Consider the following 27823-nt stretch of genomic DNA (forward strand, 5'->3'; position numbering starts at 1 on the left):
AGAAACTGTAGAAAATTCTTCAAGATATGGGAATACCAGACCACCTTACCCGCCTCCTGAGAAACCTGTATGCAGGTCAAGAAGCAAAAGTTAGAATCAGACATGGAACCACGGACTGGTTCCAAATTGGGAAAGAAGTACGTTAAGGCTGCATATTATCACCCTACTTATTTAACTCATATGCAGATTACATCACGGGAAATGCCGGGCTGGATGAAGCACAAGCTAGAATCAAGATTTCCAGGAGAAATATCAATAACCTCAGACATGAAAATGACATCACCCTTATGACAGAAAGTGAAGAGGAACTGAAGGACCTCTTGGTGAAAGTGAAAGAGAAGCATGAAAAAGCTGGCTTAAAAACATTCAAAACATTCATGGCACCTGGTCTTATCACTTCATGGCAAATAGATGGGGAAAAAAGGAAACATTGAGAGACTTTATTTTTTTGGGCTCCAAAATCACTGTAGACGGTGATAGCAGCTATGAAATTAAAAGACGCTTGTTCCTTGGAAGAAAAGCTATGACAAACCTAGACAGTTTATTAAAAAAGTAGAGACATTACTTTGCCGACAAAGGTCCATATAGTCAAAGCTATGGTTTTTCCAGTAGTCATGTATAGATGTGAGAGTTGGACCATAAAGAAGGCTGACAGCCAAAGAATTGGTGCTCTTGAGCTGTGGTGTTGGAGAAGACTCTTGAGAGTCCCTTGGACTGCAAGGAGATCAAACCTGTCAGTCCTAAAGGTAACCAATCCTGAACATTCATCAGAAGGACTGATGCTGAAGCTCCAATACTTTGGCCACCTGATGTAGAGACGACTCATTAGAAAAGACTCTGATGCTGGGAAAGATTGAAGGCAGGAGAAGGGGATGACAGAGGACAAGATGGTTAGATGGCAACACTGACTCAATGGACATGAATGAACAAGCTCTGGGAGATGATGAAGGACAAGGAAGCCTGGTGTGCTGCAGTCCATGGAGTCACAAAGAGTTGGACATGACTGAGCAACTGTATACAATTAAACCTAAAAGCTTTTGCACAGCAAAAGAAGTCATTGACAAAGCTTGACAAAAAGACAAACTACTGAATGGGAGAAAATATTTGGAAATGATATGACAAATATGAAATTAATATCCAACATCTACAAATAGTTCACACAGCTCAACATCAAAAAAGCAAACAACAGAATTTTTAAAAATGGGCAGAACCTAATAGACATTTTCCAAAGAGGAAATGCAGATGGCCAAGAAGCACATGAAAAGATGCTCCACATTGCTAATCATCATGGAAATGCAAATCAAAACCACCATGAGATATCACCTCACACCTGTCAGAATGGCTATAATCAAAAAGCCTGTAGATAACAAATATTAGTAACGATGTGGAGCAAAGGGAACCCATGTATACTGGATGGTGGGAGTGTAAGTTGGTGGAGTCACTAAGGAAAACAGTATGGAGGTTTCTCAAAAAGCTTAAACTAGAACTACCATATGATTCAGCAATTCTACTCCTGGGTATATATCCAAAAAGCAAAAACAGAAACACTAATTCGAAAAGACCCATGTACCTCAACATCCACAGAAACATTATTTACAATTGCCAAGACATGAGAACAACTTAAGTCTCCAGCAACAGATGAAAAGATAGAGAAGATGTGGTGTACATATACAATAGAGTACTACTCAGGCATAAAAAAGAGTGAAATCTGATGGACATAGAGGGCATTATGCTAAGTAAAATAACATAGAGAAGACAAGTATGATATCAGTTATATGTGGAATCTAAAAAATGTAACAAACTAACAAGTATAACATAAAAGAATCAGACTCACAGATAATAAACCACTAGGGAATAAACAAGTGGTTAACAGTAGTGGGGAGCAACACAGGAATAGGGGAGTGGGAGGGACAAACTATTGAATGTAAGATAGGCTCAAGGAAGTATTATACAACATGGGAAATAAAGCCAGTATTTTGTAATAACTGTAAATGGGAAGTAACCTTTTGAAATTGTATTAAAAAACTTTCTGCCTGATATAGCACAACAAAGATGAACTAGGAGTTAGAGGATCTGTCAACTAGTTTAGGCATGATTAATTATTTGGGCTTCCCAGGTGGCGCTGGTGGTAAAGAAACTGCCTGCTAATGTGGGAGACATGAGACGTGGGTTTGACACCTGGGTCAGGAGGTATCCATGCCCCTGGAGGCAGGCATGGCAACCCACTTGAGTATTCTTGCATGGAGTATCCCATGGACAGAGAAGCCTGGTGGGCTACAGCCCACACGGTTGCAGAGACTCAGACATGACTGAAGTGACTTAGCACGTGTGTATTAATTATTTAAAATTCTTTAGCTCATTTAGGCATTAATTTATTTAGTCATTCAACTAGCAGATAAAACTTGTAGTAGGCCTTCTTTGTGCTGGATACTAGAGAGACAATGATGAATGAGATATGGACTCTGACTTTGTCGTGTACGGACATTTCTGGCAAATGATAGCTTTCCTGGGCTTGGTTGTCTCTCCTCATCTCTTATGCCTCCTCTTGCCCTCAGGTATATATAGAACAAACAGTGTCTTTGCATATTTTATCCATTTTGCTGAATGGCCTTCCATTCCCACTCTTTTTTCTCCTCCAGACTAAGTTGAAATATGGATTTTACGGTAGAATCTTTTTTATAACAACTTTATTGACATAATTCACATACAATTTCTCCATTAAAGTATATCATTGAATGTGTTTTAGTATATTCATAGAGGTGGGCAACCATCACCTTGACCAATTTTAGAACATTTTTTCACGCCAAAAGAAAGTCCATACCCATTAGCAGTACTCCCCATTTGCCTTCAATCCACTCAATCCAAGCATCTACTAATCTTTCTGTCTCTATAGATGTGCCTATTCTGGATATTTCATGTAAATGGAATCATACAATATGCTGTCTCTTGTGACTAACTTCTTCCACTATGTATAATATTTTCAGGGTTCAACCATGTTGTAGAATGTGTCAGCATCTCATTCCTTTTTATTGCCAACATATAGCTGTATAGATACAGATAATCACATTTTATTTATCCTTTTATTAGTTGAAAAACATTTGGGTTATTAGTTTGTGACTATTATGAGTAATGCTACTATGAACACTCATGAATATGTTTTTACGTGAACATGTTTCATTTCTATGGGGTATATATGTAGTAGCAGAATTATTGGTCATATGGAAACTTTAAGCTGAAACTTTTGAGAAGCCATCAGACTATTTCCCAAAGCAGCTGCACAGTTTATAATTCTGCCAGTAATATATGTCATTCCAATTTCTCCACATCCTTGTTGACACTTGTTATTATCTATCTTTTTGATTATGGCCATCCTAGCAGATGTGAAGTAGTATCTCATTTTTGGTTTGATTTGCATTTCTCTGACAGTTAATGATGACGAGCATCTTTCCATGTGTTTATTTGCCATATGTACATCTTCTTTGGAAAAACATCTATTAAGATGCTTTGCCTGATTTTGAATTGGGTTTTTAGTATTAAATTGTAAGCCTGCTTTATACATTCTAGAAACAAGTCTCTTATCAGATAGGTGATTTGTAAAAATTTTCTCCCGTTCTGTGGGTTTTCTTGCCACTATCTTGATGTCCTCTGAAGCACATAAGTTTTTAATTTTGATGATATCCAATTTATCTTTTTTTTTCTCTGTTGCTTATGCTTTTAGTGTCCTATCCAAAAAGTCATTGCCTAGTCCAAGTTCACAAAGATTTATGTCAATGTCTTCTTGCAAGAATTTTATAAGTTTAGCTCTTACATTCAGGTATTTCATCTACTTTGAATTTACTTTTACATATAATAAAAGGTAGGGGCCCAACTGCATTCTTTTACACCTGGATATCCAGTTTTCCCAGCATCATTTGTTGAAAACCTGTATGTCATCCATTGAATTGTATTATCCATGTTGAAAACTGACTGACTGTTGTGTAAAATATTTTTGGACCCTCTCCCACCACAGTAAGCTACCTTTCACTCAGCCCTCATCTCATCACATTTAATGGTCTCACCAGACTATAAGAGTTGTGTGAGTAATAAATATATTTTGTTTCTCAATGCAACCCCAGTGCCTATTTGTTAGTGACACCTAATAAATTACCAGTACTAATAGTTAAATAAATGGATTCATTAAAATGAATGAGAGGCACTCACTCTCAGCTCACTCACAGCCTAATCATTTCTGAAATGAAGGGGCCAGACTAACATTGAGTCTTATTGATTCTCAGTGCCCATCAAACTATTGCCCTTTATTATCTGATGTCCTCCCTTTGATCCTTCATATGTAGCCTCTGAAACAAGGGAGACAAAAGATAAAAATTACCTTCATGAATTTTATTGCTATGTGGTTAGACAGCATGGTCTGAAAAATGCCAAGCTATATGAAGTTACTCTCAACAATCAGCAATGGTTGAGGGAAATGGGGGTGGAGAAGAGGAATGACAGCAGTTACAGTTTTTAAAAATCCATGATTATGGATCCCTCCTGAAAATACTGATGGAATATAATGATGGATCTGTGGTTATGTTGGCCCCTTCTGAGTTATAATTGAATGTGAAACTGAGTAAGTAGAGGTAAGTAAGTAGAGGTGAAAGCCCAGTTATTCTTAGTATGACTTTAGAATGCCTTGTAAAATCTTTCTCATTTTCTCTTCCTACTTTGTTTTTCTTTTCCTCTTTTCTTCTTGTTTTTATAACTGGAATAACTCAAGGTTCCTTTGTTCTCTCCTGGCTGATGAGGTAAGTCAAAGATATTCCAAATTCAGCATTTAGAGACTTCAGGCTCTGCTCAAGAAAACCCTGTTTATCAGTAAGTCATACTTCTTGTATTACATATTAGTGATAAATATATATATATATATATATAATAGACACACTCATACATGTATCTATACATATACACACACAAAGATATATTTATAGATTTTTAATACATAAATAGATATTTGATCCATCCATTTACCTTAACTCCCCTTTTAGATCAAAACATATCTGGCTCTTGATATATAAACCCTTAAACAGCTTCAATTACTATGCACATAGTGGACTTTCAGTTACTTAGGGAAAAAATACTGTCCCAGCCCTATTTTTCTGTGATAAACTTAAGTGTAGAGGTAAGCTGAAAATTACAGCCTAAAGTTTCTAATTCAAATTAGGATATGACAGTTACCTCTCAGTATGAGATTACCATATTAAGTCAGACAGATAAAGATAAACATTATACCATTTAAATGCAGACTTTAAAAACATGATACAAATGAACTTATTTACAAAACAGATTCATGGACAAAGAAAACAAATTTATGGTTTCCAAAGGGGAAAGGTGAGCGCATGCTCGGTGGTTTAGGTTAGGGCTTAGTTAAGCTTAGTTTAGTTTAGCACTAAGCACTAAGCTTAGTGCTTAGTCGGTTTAGTATCCGACTCTTTGCGACCCTTTGGACTGTAGCCCGCCAAGCTCCTCTGTCCATGGGATTTTTCTGTTAAGAATACTGCAGTGGGTTGCCATTTCCTCCTCCAGGGGATCTTCCCAACCCAGGGATTGAACCCATGTCTCTTACATCTTCTGCATATGCTTTATATGTAGAAGTATGTACATTTTTATGTACATATGTGAATTCTCTAAGAGAATTAAAAATCTGTTCTTGTTCTGATGATTAAAAAATCAAAGTACAAAAAATATCATATTCTAGGTCATCTAGATCCAGTATTACCATAGCATTTCATTCCATGGCTCTGTTTATCAGATAGCACAAAGGAAAAACTGAAACTTAAAGCATCAACTATTAATGCCACGTCTCAAGGGGTTACCAATTTGTTCCTGAGGATCAAGGGTTCACACAGATACAAAACCCTGGCTGACACTATGGAAAACAGTGTGGAGATTTCTTAAAAAACTGGAAATAGAACTGCCATATGACCCAGCAATACCACTTCTGGGCATACACACTGAGGAATCCAGATCTGAAAGAGACACGTGCACCCCAATGTTCATCGCAGCACTGTTTATAATAGCCAGGACATGGAAGCAACCTAGATGCCCATCAGCAGACGAATGGATAAGGAAGCTGTGGTACATATACACCATGGAATATTACTCAGCCGTTAAAAAGAATTCATTTGAATCAGTTCTAATGAGATGGATGAAACTGGAGCCCATTATACAGAGTGAAGTAAGTCAGAAAGATAAAGAACATTACAGTATACTAACACATATATACGGAATTTAGATAGATGGTGGCGATAACCCTATATGCAAAACAGAAAAAGAGACACAGAAATACAGAACAGACTTTTGAACTCTGGGGGAGAACGTGAGGGTGAGATGTTTTGAAAGAACAGCATGTATATTATCTATGGTGAAACGGACCACCAGCCCAGGTGGGATACATGAGTCAGGTGCTCGGGCCTGGTGCACTGGGAGGACCCTGAGGAGTCGGGTGGGGAGGGAGGTGGGAGGGGGGATCGGGATGGGGAATACATGTAACTATATGGCTGATTCATGTCAATGTATGACAAAACCCACTGAAATGTTGTAAAGTGATTGGCCTCCAACTAATAAAATAATATTAAAAAAAAAAAAAAAAACCCTGGCTGAGAGTATTTAATTCTGCGGGCTTCCTGAAGAGTGACTTCTCTGCCAAAATACTGTTGAGAAGTTTGCTATTGCCTAAAATCTTTCCTATAGAACTTCATTCTTAATTCAGAGTATATCTTTAATTCTTACTGCAGGTTAACTGATGTCTATCTTGTAACTTAATTCAACTGTTTAAAGGCTAGACATTTTATTGCTGTACCATTCATCATAATGAAAAGAATATAATCTAAGGCCGATAACAGTGAAAGTTCATTCTTATCATAACAGAAGTGTCATTTTTATAAATCAGAGAGAATGGCAAGTTTGGAATAACACTTGAGACTGCACGTAATTTTACTGACTTTATTAATACTTAATTCATAATTAAGAATAGCAGAAATATATTTCTGGAAACATGGGCATTCAAGACATAAAGAAAATTTAACTTTCACTTAGCCAAGCTTCTCACTTTACTGGGAAAGAAAATGAGGCTCTCAGAGGTTTGCTCAGGAAGTTAGGTGAAAAGTCAAATCAGGAAGTCAATCAAGTCTTTGGACTCACACTCCATGGCTAAAATAATACGCTGTACACCCTGTGTTTCACCTTCCATTATCAGCCATGTGGAAATGTTCTACAAATCTTTAAGGTAACTGTCAATTCTTATTTCTAGACAACTCATCCTACTCAATTCTAACACTTTATTTTTAAAGTAGGAGTACACTTTGGTTTTAAACAATACTTTTAATTTATTTATGTTTGGCTGTAGTGAAGTGAAGTGAAAGTTGCTCAGTCATGTCCAACTCTTTGCAACCCCATGGATGATAAAGTCCACGGAATTCTCCAGGTCAGAATACTGGAGTGGGTTGCCATTTCCTTCTCCAATATTTGGCTGTGCCAGGTATTAATTGCAGCATGCAGGGTATTTAGTTGTGGCATACAATTTCTACTATCCAAAATACTATCTTAAGAAGTTTGCTGTGGCCTAAAATCTTTCCAATAGAACTTTATTCTTAATTCAGAGTAGACTTTAGTCCTCATTGCCGATTCAGTTCAGTTCAGTTCAGTCGCTCAGTCGTGTTCGACTCTCCGTGACCCCATGGACTGCAGCACACCAGGCTTCCCTGTCCATCACCAACTCCCAGAGCCTGCTCAAACCCACGTCCACTGAGTCTATGATACCATCCAGCCATCTCATCCTCTGTTGTCCCCCTCTCCTCCCACCTTCAATCTTTCCCAGCATCAGAGTCTTTTCCAATGAGTCAGTTCTTTGCATCAGGTGGCCAAGGTATTGGAGTTTCAACTTCTGCATCAGTCCTTCCAATGAATATTTAGGACTGATTTCCTTTAGGATTGACTTGTTGGATCTCCTTGCAGTCCAAAGGACTCTCAAGAGTCTTCTCCAACACCACAGTCCAAAAGCATCAATTCTTCAGATCATTAACTAGTGTTTAATCAGCATGTGGGTTCTAGTTCCCTGACCAGAGATGGAACCCAGGCCACCTGCATTGGGAGCATGGAATCTTAGCCATCGAACCACCAGGGAAGTCCCCTAACACTCAAATAAAATGTCATTTTGTTGTATGTCATCTGAAGTTTGAAAATCTTAAAATTATCTCATTACATAGAAAACACTAAAAAAGAAATGAAAAACTTACACAAATATTCCCAAAATAAGATATGACTTCTGTGCCTGGTGGTAGGACATGCAGAATGTTGTAAGTAGGCAATTACACTGGGATTCTGAGACTGATATAAGTCTTTTTTCTATGGGCAATCTTTTATAACAGGGATGTGGCACTTGAAATACTGAGGTCAGTGATACAAGCATGCTATGGAATCAAAAGATACATACATTATTTGAATACTTCCTCCTTTCCCTACAGGCCCATCTCCATTTCTTTGTTCAGTCTGCTTTCTTCCAACCTACATGCCTTCATCTCCCACCCATGGTGGGCAACATCCTTACCATCCTTCAAATCTGTCCTCTCTCCTTCTCCTAAATCCGCATACCCTTTGGTGGTTTGCTAACGACAGTTACTATGGTCTTTGACATACACTTACTTGGAAACCTATCTTATTGATACATACTCCCCTTTTTAAGAATAGAAGTTCACTGCAGTGGGAGCTCAGCCTGGTGCTCTGTGGTGACCTAGAGGGGTGGGATGAGAGAGTAGGAGGAAGGGGATATATACATAGAGCTGGTTCACTTCCTTGTGCTGCAGAAACTAACATAACATTGTAATGCTACTATATCCCAAAAAACAACAAAAAAGGACAGAAGGTTATTCTAGGTCAGGATAGTACATGCAATACATGGTTGTTGAATTAAAGAAACAAGTGAAGTCTAGGGCAAAAGGATTCTAAATTTATAACAGCATCTGTTCTCTTCAAAATATGATGTATCACTTTCTTTTGAAAGCACTGGGTTGACCAGAAAGTTCATTCAGGTTTTGAACCCAAATGAACTTTCTGGCCAATCCAATCCATGTAAATGACCACAGTAAAGTGATTTATGAAGAGAAGGCAGCAACACATAAAAAGCTTAAGATACTGTTAAGTAAAAAAAGTAAAAAACAAAATTATATCTAGGCGGTATTTACTACTTGAAAATAATATATATGCATATGGACAAAAAGTGGAAGGTAAAACAGAAAAATGAAAACAATTTGCTCTATTGGGTGATGGAATCATTGGCTTCTGTGAATGTGCCTCTGTTTATACAATAAATATTGCTTTTAAATGTATACATATGTAGTAATTAGTAATATTTATACTGGATATTGGTACTAATATTTCTGGACTATAAATAAAGCAGCTGTAGCTGTCCTATGTCTAATATCATTCAGTTTGCTGGCCCACATGCAAACATATTCAAAGAATTGCTGCTACCGGGTAGTCACCAGAATTTCTGACTTTGTAGCTAGAGAAGATGATCTGTAAGGTTAGAAAGTTCGGTCAACTTTTAAAGTCAAAATAAGTATGCCAAAAATTTTTAAGGACCAAAAGATGTATCATTCACTGAAACTGAAATAGAGCAAAAATTACATTTCTTTAGAATCAGTAGTTTGTATGACTTCCTTAAACACAAAAATGTTTTTTGACTTCTCTTTACAGTTTTATACTCCTAGCCAGAGGTAGGCATTTATCTAAATGTTTATCCCATAACACATATTATTTCTAAAAGGGCTTGTTTTGTTTTATTTGTACCATTATTGCTAAATAGCCCTGAATTGTTACTTTCATATACATTGTTTCTGCTTACACATTTGATTTTTTTAAAGATGTTTCATTACGGTGAATAGCATTATCATCTTACCTAGAAAATCAAATGACTTTTTTGAGCATATGAATTTCTATAGTGTTTTTATGAATGAGATATACATATACTGCCACCTAAAACCACTGCCCAAATCATTATTAAAGTTATTCATGCTAAATGCCCCAAGGACCTGCAACTTGATATCCTTCACTGGATTGATGTGGAACTGTTTCTTTGTTCAAAAAAATCAAACTTACTTTTTTTTACTGCTAATTTTCTGAGCTTATGAATGTAATTATAATTTTAAATGAAGAAATTAACTTTATATGGTGTTTCAGAAAAATAACAAATTGGTAATATTTCATTAAATGGAGATATGTTAAATTATTTACATAACCCTATTTGTCCCATTCAAGCATCCCACAGCACAAGAACAAAAGAAGCTGATTTATTAGACATACGCCAGGGTGAGAATTTTTCTCAGAATTCTTGGTTGGGCTGTGATAAGAACACAAATTTATCTAAGTATATTGAACAATGCTTTAGGGCACATACTTAGGGAAGATGCTATTTAAAAAAAAAAAAAAAAAAGCCGTATTGCATCACACACATGGAACCAGATTCTCCTCTCATGGGCTGCAGCCAGCATGAAGTTCACACTACATTAATTTGCACTTGTCGATATGCTACTTTACAAGTATTTTTAGGCACATTCAAATGTGTACTCTGGCTCTTAAACTAGAATATAAACCCCCTAAGGGCAGGACCTGGGTCTTCCAGTTATCACCCCCCAGTGTCTAGTGTAGCTGGTGTGGGCAGGCCAAGCCCTCTGGAATGGCTACAGTCTAAGTGAGGAGCAGGGAGAGGAATGTGCTAAACCTCCATCACTGAAAGAGGGTGTGAAGAACACTGGAGAGCAACTCTGTCATCACCAGGACCAAGTGATTACATGTACGAACGGCGTGCCCAAGTGGTCCCTCCCAGTCATTTTGCAGAGCCAGAAGTGAGACTGCAGGTGGTAGGTGGGTAGTCTCTGCAGCCTAGCTCTCAGAAGCCATCCATTAATCTCAGTAAATTCCCCAAAAGCCTCTGAAGAGAGCATATAGCATTACAGACACATAAGAGAGAACAGAGCCGAACAGGGTTTTATTTTAATCTGTAAGTGCTGCACTACGAATCAAAGTGAAAGTGTTAGTCACTCAGTCATGTCTGACCCTTTGTGACCCCATGGACTGTAGCCCCTTGGGTTCCTCTGTCCATGGAATTCTCCAGGCAAGAATACTGGAGTGGGTTGCCATTTCCTTCTCCAGGGGATCTTCATCAACCAGGGATCAAACTCGGGTCTCCTGCATTGCAGGCAGATTCTTTACCATCTGAGCCACTAGGGAAGCCATAAATTATAGAAAAGACAAATATTAATAACCTTAGTAGCCATGTTAATACAGATCATGAAATGTTTCTAGGATGTTTCCAGAATCAAATAAAAGACAATGGACCTCAGAGATCCATTAGCTGGGTCTTCAGGTAGAGCACATTATGGCTGCTGTTTAAAGCTAAAAGTTTCATGATCTGTTATAGCAATCTATTTCAATCTTCTTGCTGTCAGAAAATTCTTATTTTGGGCTACTGTAATTTCCAGTTGCTGTGATTAAATCTCTTTGTTCTTATTCTTTCCTTACTAAAGATCGAGAACAAGTGTTTAACTTACTTCTTGAAATTATGTCAAGTCCTTAAAGACAAGTGAAGCAATGCTTCAGTCTTCTCTAAGTAGAAAGGTACAATTCTTCAACTTTCCTTTATTGCTTTTATTTCTCAGGCCTTAAGTAGGTCATACTTTAGGACATGTAGGGCTTCCTCTCTACACAAAGCCATACAAAACAGGTGTACTACTCCCAACAATCTAATTAATTCAATTGAACTTATAACTCTTGTGTTGACACAGTCCACATTTTTTAATGTCAGCATTAAAATGTGGAGTCATGTTTACTGTAGATATTAGCAATCCTCAAATCCTTTTTTTGCCCTAATTTTCTAGTCAAAATTTGCAGACTTATTTCTTTTGTATATAAGCTTTACCCTTAAATATTTTCTTTGATTACCCCATTCAGGTAATTTTGAACTTCAACACTTCCTATGCAATATTAGCCACAATTCCAGAGTTCTAACTTACATCATACTGATAAGAAAGTCTTATTTTTGACAGAAATTGAACTAACCTAAACATTTTGTACTATTATTATAAAACAATTTATGTATTTATATATGTACTCCCATCCAAGCCATTATTAAGTCACATGCCTCTAATCAGACAATAACACAATGACCAGTCATATACCCATCTGCTGATGCCACTAGATGACTAAGAGATCAGGCATCAGGCACATTTCCTATACTGTGAAATACTCTAAAGCTGTTACATTATACTTCAAGATTGGTGAGTCTTCAATGTCAAAGCTCCACATTCTAGAGGGCAGGGGAAACAAAAGTTTTATCTTTATCCTCAGGGCAGGGGTTGGCAAGCTTTTTCAGTAGAGGCTCAGAGAGCAAGTATTTCGGTTGTGGGGGCTATGCCACAGCTTCTCAACTCTGCCTTGTGGCAGGAAAGCAGTCATAGACAGTACATTAACAAGCGAGTGTTAACCATCTTCTATGACAACTTGATTTGTAACAACTGCCTGCAGGTCAGAGCGGCCAGTGGGCTGCAGTTGGCTAGCCCTCTTCTACAGCTACAGGGCACCTGCGCGTTAACATACGCTCATATCTGTGTAAGCAGGCATGCATACATGCGCATTAGCACGGTGGTCCCCAACCTTTTCGGCACCAGGGACAGTTTTGTGGAAGACGATTTTTAGAGTTATTTTTTATTTTTTAATTGGAGGAAAACTGCTTTACAGTGTTGGGCTGGTGGCAGACAGTTTTTCCACGGAAGGAAGTGGTGGGGCGATGGTTCCGGAGATAATGCAGCCAATAGGGATGGCAGATGAGGCTTCCCACACTTGCCTGCTGCTCGCCTCTTGCTGTGTGGCCAGTTCCCGACAGGCCTTGGCCCACTACCGGTCCCAGGGATTGGGAACCCCTGCATTAGCACACCAAATCTTGGTCTGCTTATCCCCAAAATAGGCTGGCTTCATGGGCGTGTGACCAGTGTGCTCATATAGGGGCCTGTGTTTAGAAGGGCTCTGAGCCTGCAGTTTAATGCTCTGTGGTCAACGTTTTAAAATTCTCCTTAATGTTTTACGCTGGAATCTGGGCTCTATAGGTGAAGTCTGATGGCACCAGTGGAAGCCCCACTCACATCTGTGGTCTGTCTCTCCACTGTCTCATGGCTCGGACACTTGCTCCCTGTCAGTTTCCTCTTCCTGGCCCCTGGCTTGGGACCATGCTGCCCTCCACCGTGGGTGGGACCAGGTCACAGCAGTTTTAGGAGGTGGAACATGTTCTGCTGGGCTTTGCTGGTGGCTGAGAATCCACCTGTAATGCAGGAGACCCGGTTTCGATCCCTGGGTCAGGAAGATCCCCTGGAGGAGGGCATGGCAATCCACTCCAGCATTCTTGTCTGGACAATCCCATGGACTGAGGAGCCTGGCGGGCTATAATCCATAGTATCACAGAGCTGGACACAACTGAAGCAACTGAGCAAGCAGGCATGCACCCGAGTTCTGCTATTATCCTTTACATCTGGTGGGGGCCTGGATCTGAGCTTGGGAAAGGCTGGGTTGAGTATGTATATCCCTGACATCTGAGGGTGGGACATGGAGCTGACAATCCCTGCTCCTGCCTGACGGCACTACAGCACACTCCGTGGACTCAGCGTGGAGCCTCTGCCCACCCTGATCCCAGCACGTGGAAGCTGCCCAGCTGACCCACCCTCGGATGAAGGCTGACTGTCTCTCTTCCCCACTGGGGCATGGTATACAGGTGTTTTGACTGGTGGCATGGAGAACCTGGAAACTATAGACCCATCTGTACACCCAGTCATGGGGCACCTATGGGGGTCTGCAGCCCCGACCATGAGTATCCCATGCTGGAGGGGGTCCAACACTAAACAGCAAATAAATGACATGCAGGCGGAGGGAGGAAGAGGGAAAAGGAGAGAGAGGAGAGAGAGAGGAGAGAGGCTGACTGCAGGAGAAAGGAAATGTTTCATAATTTATTACCTTTAACATCACTTTTTTCCTGTTTTTTTTTAAGCAAAGAACCTTGTATTTTCATTTTGTATTAGGTCCTAGTCAAAAATTAGGGACTTAGATTAGAATCATCTCTGAGACTCATCCCCCAAAACGGAGGCTAACAAAGAAAACTTCACTTATGCATCACTTATTTCAGAGTGCTACCCTTCGTGCTTCCAGGGCTTCCTGCAGCCTTCCTAAATCTTAAATATAAGGCTCTGAAATTAATTATATATTTTGAATGTTAGACTAACGGGCTCCTTTCAGAATATGATGATTGGGGTTGCTGTAAGGTAGCCATCTCCTTCAGATAGTTTGCTACAGAATTAATTCATATTTCCTTAGAATGGTGATGAAGTACCTTACAAATATAAAGCACTATCAAGACATTATGCTTGAAACTTATTGATAACAACAGACAGGAAAAGGCAAAATTTTTCTAAGATTTCCCTTTATTTTCTATTAAAGAACATAACACCATAACATTCTAACATACAAAAACATAACTATCTTCCTGATTCGAATAAGCTGACTACAGTCATTGTAGAGATGGTCAGAAAAGATTGAATATGGGTTGTGCATTATAGGATATTAAAGAATTACTGTTAATATTGTTAGGTGTGATGACATAGTGATTGTGAAAAAATTCTTCATAGGTGTACACAGAAGTATTTATTATGGGTGAAATGACTCAATGTCTGAGATCTGCTTTACATATTTCAAAAGCAGAAGAGAGGGAAAAAGACAGGAGAGGAGGAGAAGATGAAGAAGAAAAGGATGATAAAGATGACAAGGAAAATGGAGAGATAAAATGTGAAGTAGATGGAACAGAATTGCAAAATGAGGAACCTGGGTGATGGAGATGTGGAATTTCATTGTAATAGTCTCTTTATCTTCACAAATATTTTAAAATCCCCATAGTGGAGTGTGTGTATGTGTCTAACTGTTGCCTATAAAAATTTTCTAGTAAAAAATCAGGGCACAGATTTTCATTCTTCTACATACCAAATGTCCCTTTTTTTTTTTTTTTTTTTGGTGCTAGAAGCACCCTCTGAGGCTGGCAGGAGCTCCAACTGAAGAGATACAAAGGAGTTAGTTGATGGGAAGGATAATCTGCCCATCAGCTCCTGACACAATAAAAAAAGAGAAAAGGAGAAAATGGGAGGAAGAGATTGTCATTGTTACTCTCCTAACCTTCCCTTCTAATTATGCCAGAGTCAAGGCTTGGGTCACAAGGAAAATGATTTTGATGCTCAACCATTTGCCCTATTTTGTATACATCAAAAAAACTCTTGTTCTCACCACATTCCAATCTGACAGCTTCCCACCTACTTTAAAAATGTATCAAGAGGCCAGATTAACAAAAATATAAACAAAAGGACCATATTACAAGGAACACTTTGCTTGTAAACATAGAGATAGCCTTCCTGTTATTCTGAATTGCATGATATGTAACACTTTAAAAGTGAAATCGCTTTATACCATTTTATAGGTATTCAGATATATGTTCAACAGCCCAGCTTTTAAAAGTTAAATGTAAATTTCTCTCCTGAGTGCAGATGGTGGCCAAGCAAAGTAGCTCTTCAGTCCTAAAGACAGAAGGTCAGGTCATGGCTGAAAGACCAAAGAACAATTGCTGCTTTGCTACTCCAGATCATCCATGGAATGAGACACCACTACTTTCTTGTTTTGAAACTGTCTCTTCAATTCAGAATAGTTACACAGAGTACCTATAAGATTTCCTCAAATTCTGTCCATGAAAAAAATAGTATGCACATCACATTACAAACATCTTGGAAAACTATTAGGAGATTTTATTCCTAACTCTGACATCCTAAAAAGGCATACCTCTATCTAAAACTAGCATTGAAATCATTATAAAAACTGTTCATGTTTCACTATTTAGCAGGTAATTTTACAAATGAAAACTGCTTCTTTTAAAAATCCTGCACAATTTAGCCTCCACATCATTAGTAGTTAATTAAAATGAAATATAGTGAGAAAAGACAAATATTACAAATACTTCTGCATGTGTTATTCATTTATAAGAGATATTAAAATCTTATTGCTCCTATAGTGTTTTTTTCTCTCTAGAACTTTAAAATGTAATTTTTAAATAGCTTGGGGACTCTACCTTATGATATTTTTTCAGTTAGTCTAAAATGTTAAAAAAAATGTTATGCTAGCAGATGCTACAATAACAGGAAAGGTATATAATAATGCTAGGGAGCATGACAATATGATACCTTTTTAAAAAAGTTATGATACATCAGAAAAGGAAAGTTCCGTGTTGGTTGGTAATACTAGACCTACAGTTTCTGATATAAAGGATTTTTAATTCCACTATCAGGCACGCCCCCAACTGGATAGAATAAAATAGTGTCATTATTTGAACATAATGAAATGTACATTATTTGCTAATAATGAAAATTCTTCTGAAAATTTAAAACTCATTATAACACTATGAATGTAGTGGGGCAAAAGTAGAATTTGATTTTGGCTGTTTGGATTTTATTTCAGTACCAGGAATTTCAGCCACCACTTGAAAAACTTTTTGTACTAAATTTCATCCTCACTTTCATTTTCAATACTTTTCCTGATTGTCTTTGCATTATTTGCATAGAGAGCTGATTGGGTTGAAAAGCAAATATGTTGGAAAATTTGGTAAAAAATGTTGAACTAGAATATATTTCAAAAAAATTTACTTTGGGCTACCCCCTTTTAAACCATAGCAATTTCTTTAAAATAATGACACTGAGAACTCAGTCTTATTTTAATTGAATAGGTTTATCAACCTGCTTTCACTGAATATAAAGAATGAAAGCTTTCAATGTTCTGTCACACAAAACTAAGAAAATCAAAAGTCAGTATATTTGGAACTGCCTCGCTAAAAACTTTATCCATGTTGCCAATTAAAATTGAAGTATCTACATGATCTCAACAAAGATATAATGTAAAACATCTGTTCAAACTTAAATTGAAGTAAGTAACATTTTTTCCCTAGCATTTCCAGTTTTACTGTATTTAGGTTTCCTGAACAAACGTATTCATGATAGTCTTAGTTAAAACTGGTTCCACTCTGCCAACAATCAATTTGATTGACATGTTTACATATCAACTCATCTCATCTCACAAATTTTAAACTTTTTCACTTAAAATTGGATTCAAGTTGGCATTTTTCAAGAACTTTATTTACATATATTTTAGGTTCAAAATGTGCATTAGAACATTTTTTTTCACTTTTTAAAGTAATGGATACATATATCCAAATGTATATTTATGACCTGTCAGATTGGAATTTAATATGCATGCAGTTGTATTCTCACAATTTCATGTGAAAGGTGATAATTTTAGGCAACTGTATATGAAATTCTTTTAATAGTATAAATTGAATCATCCCATTAATTAGAAAGAATATAATAGAAATAAATGACTTAGGAATAAAATCACAAAAATTTCAGGAAAAAAGCATTAGTTATGTCTTTAATTGCTGCAGGTACTACATTTGTACCAAATCTTACCTGATCTTTAATTTCAAGATCCCTTTTAGTTTTTGTTCTGTACTCTCTGTGCTCCTTTTCGGCCTCATCCTTCTCCATTTTGGTTTTATTCAACTGATAACGCATTTCTCCACACACCTGTTAGATTACAAAAACTAGATCAATAGCTACTGCAATCTACTAGGCAATGCCTGCAATCAGATCTTTTGGTGCCCCCTAGAGGTCGTATTAATAAATACAACAGAAGTTTTCTAAGAATGGCATTTTCTATTTGCATATTCAATATATTGTTAAGATGTGGAGGCAATATCAGATATTATTGAGTCTTGCAACTTCAAATTACAGATAAAGCAAAGCATAACCAGGGAACTCTGGTAATATACACAAGAATTTTTCATGTAAAATAAGAGCTTCAATTGCATATTATCATCTAAAATGCACTATCATCTCACTTTTAAATAGGTAAAATTATTAAATAAAATATTAAGCTATGTTATTATTCATTAAAATTGTCATGGTTAAAGATACACTCTATATTAAAAACTTGCCTTGAAACTCTTTATCAGTTAGGTTTTTATTTAAGGAAATTAATAAAGGAATTCTTCTCTCTGTTAATAGACTATATTATTAATATTTAGGCATAGAGTAGAACCCAGCCAGCATTTACTGTAGGCTTTGTAGATAATGTAAGTCTTACCATGCAAAATACTATGTATTCAAGTTAAGAAAATTAAAAATCACAGACTGCAATTAAGCCCACTCTGCTTTTAAAATAACTATGGCATTCAACATAAAAGGAAAATATACATGTAATTGAAAGGATTTTAATACAGAATTAAACAGTAAACACATGCAGTATCTAAAAATTATGTATCATCCTTTACATATTCTTTCAATCCAGGTCATCTCCATACAGATAAATACATTTGGGAAATGCAACTAGCAGACAAATCTAAATAAAGAAGTTACAAACTTCTGAGACAACTGAGAACTTGTAGGGAGATCCAATAATACGTGTCTGCTAAGTCAGTTTCTAAGTTACAAGTACGAGATTTTAAAAATTAGGCATCATCCAATGGCTATTTCTACCTGAAACTTAAATTTTGGTAGTTCTCTAAAGTGATTATTAGAATTTTAGAAATTAGTTTCATCATTATTGAAGTTTTAGAATCTTGTAAAATCTATATGCACTTCCTATGTTCAAACAAAAAATACCTTAAGACTGAACTAGTCTGTGTTTGAAAATTACAGTGACAGGATAGAAGAAAAACTATGTTTCTCCCCAGTGACCCTCAAAAAGTTTTAAAAAAATGAATAAAATTACTAAAAACTGTATTTGAAATTCAGATATTTTCAATATGTGAGTTGATCCTTTCCATTTCAAAAATATTAGTAATGCATAAAAATTAAAGCTAAATAAAATTTAAAAATTGAGAACTACAGAAAAACATGAGAGGAGCCCTAATTGTCTTCCTTCACTATTTCAATCTATTTGATTTACATATAAGAATACAATTTAAAAATCCAAATTATAATACCAACACATAACAACTACACAGCCATGGTGCTTAAACTCAATATCAGTACAAAATTATCATATATAGTAACTATCTAAGCATTAAGTCCTATTTAAAATAATTTTATCCCTTAAGTTTATTTTTAAAGTTTCCCACCTCACTAATTTCAGTTTAAAATGCATTTGTTAAATTTATTCGTAACACTTAAGTTTCATATAAAATACATCAACAAATTAAATTTAACTAGGATTACATTATCCCAGAGTTGGAAGCAATCACACAGCACTCCCCTGATGTCTGCGTCCTTCTGAACAGTTCTAAAGACAGAGTAATCATTCTTTACTGTCCATATTTCAACAGGAAGTTATCTCCTTATAATGAACAAAAAATTCTCATGTAGCTCTCACCTACTAGCCAGGTCAACCATTTCTATCCCTCTGTACCAATTCCATTACTTCTGCCTCCTACTTCCACACAAACATATCAATCAAACTGGCAAATATGATATTTTAAGCTTCTGCATGAACTAGCTGGAATTCTAGAAAGCAAATGAAGAACTATATAAACTCAAGGGAAAAAAAGAAAAATTAGGCTTCCTTTCCTATTACATATTAAAGATAATTCAAATTACTGAGTTATAAAGCAATAACGGCATTAAAATGTGTCAAAATTTGGGAAAATACGTTGAGAAATAAACTATAATATAGATGAGTATGCATTTTAACAAAATTATCTGTGTATATATTGATGAAAAACAAATTGATTTATTACATCACACATATCCATATTGAGTTACTTAGCCTTAAACCAATGATTACTGATGTCTACATAGACCTCTAGTGTTTCTTAAACATGTACCTTCGCCACTTACAACCATTAAACATTTCAGTTTTTGGTTCACAAGTTTGCTATACCCAGTGTGATACCATAGTGTAAAGTATAAATTTAAGGACCAAAAGAACAAGAAGCTATAGTATTAAAATCTTGATTTTAAAGAACAGGTCTGAAAGGAATGAGAGGTAGAGAATTTTTTTATGTTAAACATACCTTTACGTTGTAAATAAATGTATGTCTTTTAGTATTATTGAGAAGACCAAACTTACACTATCTCTGGGGAAAAAATTACCCTTAACTGATATATTTAGAAATACAAGTTTTATCAAATACTTAATAATTAAAGTAATAAGATTTGCCTATTTACAAGTCTGTCTCAGCAACTTAACCCTTAAGTTCTTTGAGGACATTGTTTGTATCTAACCCATCTTCATATTTGCAGCACCTAGTAAAGGGCCTGATGATAATAAACAAATGCTTGCTGAATGACCATTATGTGGATCTTTACTATCTCAAAACAAAAACATTTTTCCACTCCAGACTTCTTTCTGAGATTTACAGACTAGGAAAAAATTTTCAAAGAAAAGATTTACATAATTAGTAAACTAAAATCTCTCTTTGTACCTTTGTGACATCCATTTCCCGGGAAGCAAGCTGGTTTTGAATTTCCTCGAGTTGATGAACAGCTGAAACTTTCTCTCTTGTAACCTTTTCCACCTCAGCCTCCAGTTGGGCAATATTCTGAGATAGGGTCAACATCTATAACAGGAAATAAAAGTCCTAAATGATAATGTTATTTGACAAAATAAATATTTAAAACATCTTAAGTTAACAGAGTTTCAGCATGGCCACTCGATTCTCTAAGTCATTTCTCTGTGGATGGGGTATCTCCATGACTCTGCATTCTCAATTCATCAATCTCCCTTCACTATCACCTCATATAATTACTTATTTTTCCTAAACTTTTAAGATTTACTCTCTTAGCAGCTTTCAAATATACAATGCAGTATTGTTAATTAGAGTCACCATGTTTTTTATTTTTAAAAGATATGTAAGTATGTATTTATTTGACTGTACCAAGTCTTAGTTGCAGCATGCTGCATCTTTAGTTGTAGCATGTGGCGTCTATTTACCTGATCAGGGATAGAACCCTGGCCTCCTGTGTTGGGAACACCAGAGTCTTAGCCACTGAATTACCAGGGAAGTCCCACCATGCTTTTTAAATATTAAAAATAGAACCGATCAGCAGACATTTTTTGAGAAACTTCCATATGCTACACTAAGTCTTTAATACCAGAGTTTATGAATTTCTAAGCACTTTAGAAAGACATGTCTAATATCTGAAAAATTCAATAAGAATATAAAATAGTATTTTTTAAAAACACTAAGTATATTAGTAATTTTGTATTAAGGCAGATACAAGAATGAAGGTGCTGAATTTATCCTCCAAGTTAAAATATATTTAAAATTTTATTGATATATTCTTTATCAACTAAAATTATTTACATGCATAGTGCTTAAGACATCACTTTTTTGCTGTCTGTTTCCTCATTAGACTAGAAGTTCCTCAAGAGCATATTCCTTAAGAGGCATATGATTAATGTTTGATGAATGAATGAATTGTTAGAATAAATGGCTTTTCTGAGGGACTCTATGATAGCAGGTGCTTAGTTTTTCTTCTAAGGGTTAGAAATGCTTTCCTAGATCTTAGATTTAACCTTCATAGTTTTTGGTTTGCAATTACATTTTAACTTCTGCTCCGGTGAGTCAAACTTTCCCAGGCAATTAGTTTCTCATTTGTATTAGTACTTTTAAAGTGATGAAGAAATGCTACCGTGCCCCCAGATCAAAACACAGCTATTCATTTTTAATCAGTTAAAACAAAAACTGATAACAAATTTGACATAATATTTAAAATCTACCATAATATTTAAAATCTACACTAACATGGGTGTGAATTCAGTTTTACAACAGAAATCAGTAACTAAAGTTTGTAATAAAAATCAAGATTGCCTTTGGCAACTAACGAAAATTGAAAATAGCAAAATAATGAGCCCGGGTAACTATTTTCTAATTTAGAGGTATTATTTAACTTGTGAAGAGTTATACATTTAATATATGATTGTTTACATGTCCTTCTTATCATCAAGAAATTGGCTACAAATCTAAATTGCATGTAAAGTTTCTTTTACTAATACCAGGCTACGAACTATCCTTATGCAGAATACAATCTGAAACAAAAATTAAAGGTCAAAAGAAGTTAAATGTAACAAATCAAACATACTAACTAAATTTCCTTAATTTAAAAATTCAAGTGCATGAGTAAGCATATTATGAATATGTAATTATAGCTTTTCTGGAACCTTACAATAACAAAAAAATTTAATTACCAGCTACTAAAAAATTCATGTATTATTTATGTGAATCTTATGGCAAATGTATTAATATTGTGTGGTCTTTTTGAAGTAAATGTGCAGACATTTATTTTGCTAATGGTAAATTCTGAGTCAGTTTCTACAGCATGTGACAAATTGTGCACTTTCCACGTGATTCCCCCCTCTGCCACCCATCACTTCATTCCTCTACCCACTACCTGTCTGCTCCCTTCTGCCACCCACTTCTCGGAGCCTCCCCTCCTGTTGACACACCTTCTTTTTCCCCATGCCCACCATCTGGAAGTCAACATTACACTGCAGGAACTTCTCCATCCACATCTGTTGCAGAGGCAGAAGTAACACAGACAGCTGCAGCACTGTTGGAGGGCCAGGGTGTTGACATCAGGTAAGTCCTTTAAACTTTGACAGGGGCAAGCAACAGACAAGGACACCCAGGATGGGAGAGCCTGATAGAAATTTCTACAATAAAGAGTCCCCGGTATATTGAATGTAGTATAAAATGGCATTCCTCATAAAAAAAGGTACAAGAAGTAGGGATTCTAGCAATGGGCTATTATCAAGAAACCAACTGAGAAAAATTCACAAACCACAGGGGGCATTCAATAAATAGAAGACTGAATAACTGATTGAACTAACAAACTTAGTGTCTTAGTGCAACCAAAGACCATTACTGATGCCAACAGGCAAATTCACAGCAAGAACTGTTCATGGAGGAATGATTCAAAATCTGTCTAGGTGGAAGGCATCTGCTCTTCTAGAACTTCCCACATAAATGAACATTTTAAAGCAGTAAGAAGAAAGGGAAGAAGAAAAATAATAAAAAGAGAGAAAGAATGTACAAGTCTCAGTAGCAAGTCCACCACAAGGAAAGCAGAGACACGTGCTCCAACACTAACCATTAGAACTTAAAATGTTGTGATTGTTGAGACTTCCTACTAAAGTAACTTCTGGTGCTAGGCAGTGTGATAATATCCTCTTTTAATCCCCTTGGAAAAGGAATGTATTGGATTAACTTTCTGGTGAAAAAAATGAAAACCAAGAATTTTCCCAGATTCGTTCAAGCTAATAAATAAAAAAATAAAGCTAGACTTTATATTAAAATGTGTCAGCTTTTACTAACACAAAGGTCCAAGAAAGCTACCCAATAGAGCTAACTCTTTCACTAGAGTAAGAATAATAGCCACAAACTAAAATTTGTTTAATGTCCACCCTAAGCCAGGTAGTTTGTTAGATACTTCAAAGCATTATTTTATTTAATCCTATCAATTCTTTAAGTAGATCAAATCTGTCATTTACTACTCTGAAATTTGGAAAGGTTAAATGAATTGTTCAAGGTCACAAAAAGGTAAAACTGGATTCAACACTAAACCCTTTTACTTCAAAGATTCTGCCATGTCCTGTGAAAGTACTGGCTTCACTGCTAGGATCACTTTCAACTCTTTATTCACACATCTTTATTTTGGGCAGGATCTTGAGATTAAGTGTCAAAGGTTTAATGGGGACAAAAAAATTTCAGAAATGCACTGCATTTCTGTTGCCACTTTTTTAAATAAAATAATTATCAGTTTAAGAAAATTATACATAAAAGCACCTGGAATATTGCCTGGCACATTTCAGACTTCATTTCTTCTTATCAGGAATTCTCATCAACATATTTTTACATAGTAAAAGTACTCAGCAAGGCAAAAGTTGCCACTAAACAACCCAGGAAAAAAGTCTCCTAGGCATAACTAGTGGCTGATCTTTGCTCTTGATGCCATTGTCTCTCTCACACAAGCTCAGCTCACAACTTAACCTTCCTCCACACCTTACTTATGTTGGCGTGTCTCCCCCTCATACTGCATTTCTGCTGCTGCTGCTGCTAAGTCGCTTCAGTCGTGTCCGACTCTGTGCGACCCCACAGACAGCAGCCCACTAGGCTCCCCCGTCGCTGGGATTCTCCAGGCAAGAACACTGGAATGGGTTGCCATTTCCTTCTCCATTTATAAATCCTGCTTTTTTTTTTTGAAGTTCAGTTAAAATGCCATCTTCTCCACAAAATTTTCCATGATCTCTTGCAGACAGAAATCTGTTCTGATTCTCTGAACTCTTAGCATTTTAGTTATCCCTTTCCAGGGGAGGGAAATGGCAACCCACTCCAGGGTTCTTCTTGCCTGGGAAATCCCATGGACAGAGAAGCCTGGACGGCTACTGTCCATAGGGTCACAAAGAGTTGGACACAACTGAGCAGACATGCATGCATGCCTTCCCAATGGCCTGGGGCCTTCTTTCTTCCATTTGTATTCCCCTTGTATTCATTCAATAAATATATATTGAGCACATTTTACATGGGAGGAATGTGCCAAGCAATTAGGATGTTAACAAACCATACATGCAGGAGAATCATAGTAAATTAGGGGAGATAATTCAATAAGATTTTGCAATAAATTGAGTTTAGAAGCCCATAGGAGTGCTCCCAAAAATTCATCACTGGGAGACTATGAAAAGATATGGTGTCAAGAACTCTAAATCATCAGTTAGAGAGGCTACAGAAAGATTCCTCTAGGCAATGGTGGTGGGGGGTGCAGGGATGGGAGAGGAGGGGCAAGGCCTTGCAAAATTCTGAAATGAAAAATTGGTATGGCAGATTGGCATATTTGACATTTGAGAAAGTGCAAGTAGGTCAGTACGGTGATAATATAAGAAAGAAAAGAGAAGAGAGATGAGACTGAAGAACCAAAGAAAGGGGAAATAATGTACAATCTTTATGTAACAGTGAAAGAGCTTAAAAAGATGCCACAAAAGAAGAAAACTACAGGCCAATATCACTGATGAACATAGACACAAAAATCTTTAACAAAATTCTAGCAAACATAATCCAACAACATATTAAAAAGATCATACATGATGGCCAAGCGGGCTTTATCCCAGGGATGCAAGGATTCTTTAATATCTGTAAATCAATCAATGTGATATACCACATTAACATATTGAAAGATTAAAGCCATATGATTATCTCAATAGATGCAGAGAAAGCCTTTGACAAAATTCAACATCCATTTATGATAAAAACCCTCCAGAAAGCAGGCATAGCAGGGACATACCTCAACATAATAAAAGCCATATATGATAAACCACAGCAAACATTATCCTCAATATTGAAAAATTGAGAGCATTTCTCCTAAAATCAAGAACAGGTCAAGGGTGCCCACTCTCATCACTACTATTCAATATAGTTTTGGAAGTTTTAGCCACAGCAATCTGAGAAGAATAAGAAATAAAAGAAATCCAGATTGGAAAAGAAGAAGTAAAACTCTCACTGCAGCTAACATGATCCTCTACATAGAAAACCCTAAAGACTCCACCAGAAAATTACTAGAGCTAATCAATGAATACAGTAAAGTTGCAGGATATAAAATTAACATATAGAAATCCCTTGCATTCCTACACACTAACAATAAGAAAACAGAAAGAGAAATTAAGGAAACAATTCCATTCACCATTGCAATGAAAAGAATAAAATACTTAGGAATATATCTACCTAAAGAAAGAAAATACCTATATATAGAAAACTATAAAACACTACACTTGATCTTAGCCAAAAGGCCAAGAAGCAATGGTGAAAGAAATCAAAGATGACACAAATAGATGGAGAAATGTACCATGTTCATGGATTGGAAGAATCAAAATAGTGAAAATGAATATACTATCCAAAGCAATCTATAGATTCAATGAAATCCCTATCAAGCTACCAGTGGTATTTTTCAGAGAACTAGAACAAATAATTTCACAATTTGTATGGAAATACAAAAAAAAGAAACTCGAATAGCCAAAGCAATCTTGAGAAAGAAGAATGGAACTGGAGGAATAAACCTGCTGACTTCTGGCTATTCTACAAAGCTACAGTCATCAAGGAAGTATGGTACTGGCACAAAGACAGAAATATAGAACAATGGAACAAAATAGAAAGCCCAGAGATAAATTCATGCACCCATGGACACCTTATCTTTGACAAAGAAGGCAAGAACATACAATGGAGAATAGACAATCTCTTTAACAAGTGGTGCTGGGAAAACTGGTCAACCACTTATAAAAGAATGAAACTAGAACACTTTCTAACACCATACACAAAAATAAACTCAAAATGGATTAAAGATCTAAACGTGAGACCAGAAACTATAAAACTCCTGGTGGAAAACATAGGCAAAACACTCTCTGACAGAAATCATAGCAGGATCCTCTATGACCCATCTCCCAAAGTAGTGGAAATAAAAGCAAAAATAAACAAATGGGACCTAATTAAACTTAAAAGCTTTTGCACAATGAAGGAAACTATAAACAAGGTGAAAAGACAGCCTTCAGAATGGGAGAAAATAATAGCAAATGAAGCAGCTGAATTAATTAATTAAAAGAATTAATTAATTAATTAAAAGAATTAATCTCAAAAACATACAAGCAGCTCCTGCAGCTCAATTCCAGAAAAATAAATGACCCAATCAAAATATGCACCAAAGAACTAAACAGACATTTCTCCAAAGAAGACACACACATGGCTAACACATGAAAAGATGCTCAATATCACTCGTTATTAGAGAAATGCAAATCAAAACCACAATGAGGTACCATCTCACGCCAGTCAGAATGGCTATCAAAAAGTCTACAAACAATAAATGCTGGAGAGGGTATGGAGAAAAGGGAATCCTCTTACACTGTTGGTGGGAATGCAAACTAGTGCAGCCACTATGGAGAACAGTGTGGAGATTCCTTAAAAAAAAATGAAAATAGAACTGCCATACGACCCAGCAATCCCACTGCTGGGCATACACACCAAGGAAACCAGAATTGAAAGAGACACGTGTACCCCAATGTTCATCACAGTACTGTTTACGATAGCCAGGATGTGGAAGCAACCTAGATGTCCATCGGCAGACAAATGGATAAGAAAGTTGTGGTACATATACACAATAGAATATTACTCAGCCATTAAAAAGAATACATTTGAATCAGTTCTAATGAGGTAGATGGAACTGGAGCCTATTATACAGAGTGAAGTAAGTCAGAAAGAAAAACACCAATACAGTATACTAATGCATATATATGGAATATAGAAAGATGGTAATGATGACCCTGTATGTGAGACAGCAAAAGAGACAGAGACATAAAGAACAAGCTTTTGGACTCTGTGGGAGAAGGTGAAGTTAGCTAGTCTCTCTCTCTGTGAGAGAATAGCATTGAAACATGTACATTATCATATGTGAAACAGATCGCCAGTTCAGGTTCAATGCCTGTGACAGGGTGCTCAGGGCTGGTGCACTGAGATGACCCTGAGGGATGGGATGGGGAGGGAAGGGGAAGGGGGGTAAAGGATGAGGAACACATGTACACCCATGGCTGATTCATGTCAATGTATGGCAAAAACTAATACAATATTGTAAAGAAATTAGCCTCCAATTAAATAACTAAAAAAAAAAAAAAAAAAAATAGAGACAGCTTAACTTTTATCCATGGGGTTAAAGAGAGACATGAAAGGATTTTAAAGAAAGAGACTGAC

At 36.4% G+C, this 27823-nt stretch overlaps 1 protein-coding gene across 4 annotated transcripts in view; it reads right to left on the bottom strand.

The window, feature by feature from the left end:
* Window positions 1–27823, bottom strand: part of SDCCAG8 (SHH signaling and ciliogenesis regulator SDCCAG8) — a 248408-nt gene that overhangs the window by 137682 nt on the left and 82903 nt on the right. For all 4 annotated transcript variants that reach the window (XM_065935618.1, XM_065935615.1, XM_065935616.1 and 1 more), the window contains exons 11-12: window positions 20522–20656; window positions 17568–17684 (exon numbers count right to left, since the gene is read on the bottom strand). In XM_065935618.1, the coding sequence (XP_065791690.1) occupies window positions 17568–17684; window positions 20522–20656 (252 nt within the window). The remainder of the gene's footprint in view (window positions 1–17567; window positions 17685–20521; window positions 20657–27823) is intronic.

The sequence above is a fragment of the Muntiacus reevesi genome, chromosome 5, assembly GCF_963930625.1.
Source record: "Muntiacus reevesi chromosome 5, mMunRee1.1, whole genome shotgun sequence".
NCBI classification, from domain to species: Eukaryota; Metazoa; Chordata; class Mammalia; order Artiodactyla; family Cervidae; genus Muntiacus; species Muntiacus reevesi.